Consider the following 4924-nt stretch of genomic DNA (forward strand, 5'->3'; position numbering starts at 1 on the left):
GTGATTGTGAGACAGACGAAATGGAATGGGGATAGTAGGTATCCGTGGGAAATTGATTAGAGGAGTAATTAAGCAGAAGCGTTACAGGTCTAACGGGGACATCGGGCCAGTATCGCTAAAGTGTACTGCATAACTCACAGGGGAAGTAGTATTGACGATGCATCCTGTGTGACCCACTGTAATCAGTTGATAGTCTTACCTTAATATATCTTCAGACGACTACTGAGCCTATGAGATTCCCATGTAACCGTCACCCTCCAACTCAGTTCGCCCTGGGGAATTCAAGTTTTAGGCCGTGTATTTAGATATTTATATCAACCTCATTCCGATTAAGGAAACCCTAACTACACAACAGACAGATTATGTGGCCTTTTGTCTTATGGTTCTGATGGTCTCAAATTCGGCAACGCTGCACACAACTACTAGGCCAAAGGGGTTTGCACGACTACATATGTTTTCCTTATCCACTAAACTACTGTCGTCTTCTACGTATATACGATTGCGGTCTGCAAGGTTGCAACTTGGCTGATCACGCCAATCTTTAGTATACATCATTAACATTCGGTTTTCTCGTGTTTAATTTCCGCTCAACCGATATCTGTTAGTGCTGCTTTGCAGCCGACTCATATGGTCTCTGCACGAATATGACGACTGACGATCACAAAGCAGGCCGTGCGCAGAGATAAACAAAATCATTAGACGTGTCGCTCGTATAGGTCACGTGAACTAAGCTATTGACCCGGCTTGTTACTGAAAACAAGTCTGTATGTGTGCATCACACACAAGTCCTACCCTTCCACCGATATTTGCAAATATTTTTCTGACTTTTATATTTGTTACGAGTTGGCCGCATATTTAAACTTGCCACCCTATGGACCACAAAGTCCATGGTATGTCTATGGCATGCAAAATCCTGCACTAGTCTCGGGCAGGTGGGCTTGTTGAAAAATAAAATTCTTGTTACCAATAGGTGTGTTGCTCTCTACCTTTAGGAGGTTGTCATTCAACATGGCACCGACCGTCATAACACACTCCCTTTCCGGCCTGTGTCTAAAGCCACAATTTGACACCACAATAAAGCCCTATATGGTAGAGTAGCTGCGTCGTCTGTGAAATACACTGTAGCAGCAGGAACTTGCAGTTTTATCGGACGATTTCGTTTCTGTGCCACAGTTGTGTTCACTCTGCCTGCAACTGAATGTGATTAAATTGGATAGATATTGCTGCTAATCCCATCATAATTACGGTGGGATGGAAAGCTTACTCACCCTTATATGATTGTTGCTGTTTTACTGCAGTCGTTTCATAATTACTATATAGAATTCAAGTCTCTTTTTGGGAACTGTTTACTTTAGTCGCAAAGTCCTTAAACAGTACATTCTAATTGCATCTCCATTATATTACAGGGGCATTCAAAAGACGCCACTTGTGTCAGTTGGTGGCCCACTGGGAACTCGCAGGCTGCAGCCCAACACAGAGGACTGGCCGTCTCTGGTGGTCTAGATGGTCTCGTGATCTTTTGGCTGATGGATCCTTCCCGAGTTGAAGCCCCGTCTTGGTCTGAAAGTGATGTTTGCCAAATCTGTGGAACACCTTTCTTTTGGAACGTGAAAAAGATGTGGGATGTTATGTCTGTCGGTGTACGACAGGTGAGTTAATCGATGTACAGAAAATGAACTACCCAGTAGTCGCGTAGTTGTCGTACTACCTGCCAGTCTGCTCAGACTTAAGCAAGGGTACAGCACAGGCCAGGCGTGGACTCTATTTTCCATCGAGATATCATTTCGTTGCTCAACCTAGCAGTCAACCCCAAAGTCTGTTTATGTTTGAACAGCTGTAAAAACTTGTCTTTTCTGTAAAATTGCTTAGCCGCTATCCGTCTTCAGTCATATCAGGTTGTTCAGCCGTCGTGCATTTTCGTACACAGCTACCGGGCGGGGTGGCTCAGTGATTAGATTGCGAAATCGCTGACCGGAAGGTCCGTGGTCTGAACCCGATTTCCGCATCTCGAATTCTCCTGTCTAGCCTTGGCAATGGTTTGTTGATCCTTTAAACAGTCAGTCTATTCTCGTTTAAGGGACGATATCCAATATCTTGGAGTCATTGATTTGAGAGCGTGCTAACAGTCAGGTTCTCTTGATCGTCTTCACTGTTTGTTAGTCTAGGATTATCGGGTTCATGGACACCGAGAGATTCTCATCTTGTTATGACAACGGTCGCCGAGAGGAAATGTTTCCTGTGTATCTTAAGTAGTTCGTTGACTTGAAGACTGGGTTGGCCGCAGTTGACACGCATCGATGTACCTGATGTTTCCTCTATTCGCCAAATAAGTGTAATGTGTGCGAACCTGTATAGGCTGTTGTAGTAGTAGCAGAGTACTTGGTAGCTCGGGAGTCGGTATTCAGACACCGGACCTTCATAGAGGTCTTCCGAATGCGTTGTTGATGGTTCCATGGATTGTAGATGAATAACAACCCTTGTCCATGCACCTCCTCTTTGGTAAACTAACGAATCAATAATTTACGCATGCATATCATGGTGAGAAACCGAGCTGTCCACGAACGTTTTGGAGAAGTGGAGTGTGCCATTCTTTTGAACTAATGGTTAGCAGTATGCTGCCTCATTTGCTTCAGTTGGTCTGATTTCGGCTCCGTGATATGCTATGTAGGTCACCGTATGCCACGGAGATATTTGCGTCACACAATTCATAAACCCAGTCGTATCCCACCAGCGAGTTTAGCTAGCTTGATGCGAACGAAGCCTATCCCTATTCTCGTGCATATAGACAAGCACACGGTTTTATTCTGACGTTGGTCAAGGCACAAGTGACCCCATTTGGGACCGCTTTAGCCGGACCAAATGTTTCCTTCACTTAAGGTAACGTCATTCATCCTGGTGGCAAACGAACGGGTGTTTTTCACAATAGCAGTACGACGAAGTAAGCGAATTAATGAAGCACCAGATGACTTGTGCCAACATGTGCTGTGACGTAGCTCAGGAATTATCACAAAGCGATAAACCGGCGAGTAACTGCTATTGAATCACTGAGTTGCCAATTTCGGTGTTGCGCGCTCAGGCGAAAGAAAAGAACAACATCATCATTGACATCACAATAACAGTGTTCAACACTTGTACTTTTCCTTGTGAAAATCGTAAAAAAATGGACTAAGAAGGGACTACTACATTAATTCCCAGGTGTCTGCATCTCCGTACGCCCATTCAGTTATTCTGCATAGATACTGACAACAAGAACCCCATCGATCAGTAGCTATATCATGCGCCGTCTTCACTGTCACTGACAGCACCCAGACTTTTCGTAGTCTTTTTCATACCCCTGTGCCAAATCAAGATCTGCTTCCGCCACTGAATCGGGCACGAATATCAGCACTCTCATCAATAAACGATGATTTGGCATGCGCAATGCATGGCCTAACTAGAGCAGTTTCAGGTGCATTATTATGGATTGTGGTTCCCGTTGCACAATAGAACACTCGCTTCCTAATCGCCGCGTTACGGATTTTCCGACACCAACTTACACGAGACAACGATTGTCGAAGACCTGAAGACGTCTCAGTTCTGCTGCTCTAACAGACCAAGTTTCACAGCCGGACAACAACAAAAACAATAGCCTGATACACACGTCCTTTGAGGTTCAGGGATTTGGCGCTTTGTTGAATATTTAGTCGTCTCAAATCAGAAAAATGCAACCTAAGCTTTAGAGATTCGTGCATTGGCCTTACCTGTCAAACTGTCATCGGAACTAATGTAATTTACGATATACATAGCAGTCTTCACAGCTTCCAGCACCTCTCCTTGGTGTGTAATTAGCATGTTCAGTGACTGCATGTCCAGAAGCATGACCTCACATTTTGTGGATGCTAAGCCTATGTTAAAGAACGGGATGACTTTTGCCAATTCATCCAAATGCAACTTTCTTCCTACTTTCTCCGAGAGATCGATGTTTGCATATTCCATATCAACAAGGTTTTCGTGAGCGATTATTTAAACACCAGCGTTTTGAGGACCTTCCGGGGTTGATCTCATTTTCTCGTCGATCACGAAGTTTAATAAGAGTGGAGAGAGTGAGTACCTGTGTTGGACGCCACTTTGATTGCAGAAGCTTTTGGAGAGCTCTCACACCCCCGGAAATCCAGGACTACAAAGAACTTTTTGTATTGAACGCCAAAATGTTGTGTTATCACTTAGCTGATGTGTTATGTTGGTCCGTGGCTGGAACTCCTATCAAAGTGTTGGCGCCCTGGCAGTATCCCAGCCCACGTACAACCATGGACTGCACATACACAGATAGACTCTTGCCACATCGGCCGTCGCGTGGTGACATCACCCGGGTCGCCTTACTTGCTGGGTGGGTAAGCAAAAAGATGCTACTGCTGACGCTTCCCTTCTTACACTTTCACTTTTTCCTTCTTTCACCCTCCCCCACCCAAATTCGAATACTTTCTCCGCAGGTCCCATCTCTAGGACTGACCGTGTTGCTCGCCCTGCATCACACTCAGCTGCAGCTTCTGCACGTCCGAGTTCAGTTACAACCCTAAACACTTCGAAGTCCAAAACAGTTCGAATTCCAAAACATTACCAACTTCGAAGTCTGTCTTCAAACCCCGAAAGCCTGTCTATTTAGCCACCTTCAATGTTCGCACACTGAAGCAAGCAGACCAACAGGTGGCTCTTGCGCGTACGCTGGATTCCCTCTGTATTGATGTATGTTGTTTGTCAGAAACAAGGACACAGGACGCAAGTACTGTGATCGAACTGACTGCCCCGTCGCTCTCCTCCAGGTTCCGGCTGCCCACCTCTGGTGATGTAGAGACCGCTGCAGATGGATATGCTGGGGTGGGGATTGTATTGAGCGTGCGAGCGGAAGCGTCTCTGCTTGATTGGATACCCATAAACAGTCGCCTCT

The 4924-nt window shown here is 45.5% G+C and overlaps 1 protein-coding gene across 1 annotated transcript in view; it reads left to right on the plus strand.

Annotated features, from left to right (window-relative positions):
• The window catches only part of T265_02516 (hypothetical protein), a gene marked incomplete at both ends in the record, with an annotated part of 31184 nt that overhangs the window by 9773 nt on the left and 16487 nt on the right, over window positions 1-4924 (plus strand). The window contains one exon of the mRNA XM_009166779.1: window positions 1407-1649. Coding sequence (XP_009165043.1) covers window positions 1407-1649 — 243 coding nt within the window. The remainder of the gene's footprint in view (window positions 1-1406; window positions 1650-4924) is intronic.

The sequence above is a fragment of the Opisthorchis viverrini genome (assembly GCF_000715545.1).
Source record: "Opisthorchis viverrini unplaced genomic scaffold opera_v5_32, whole genome shotgun sequence".
NCBI classification, from domain to species: domain Eukaryota; kingdom Metazoa; phylum Platyhelminthes; class Trematoda; order Opisthorchiida; family Opisthorchiidae; genus Opisthorchis; species Opisthorchis viverrini.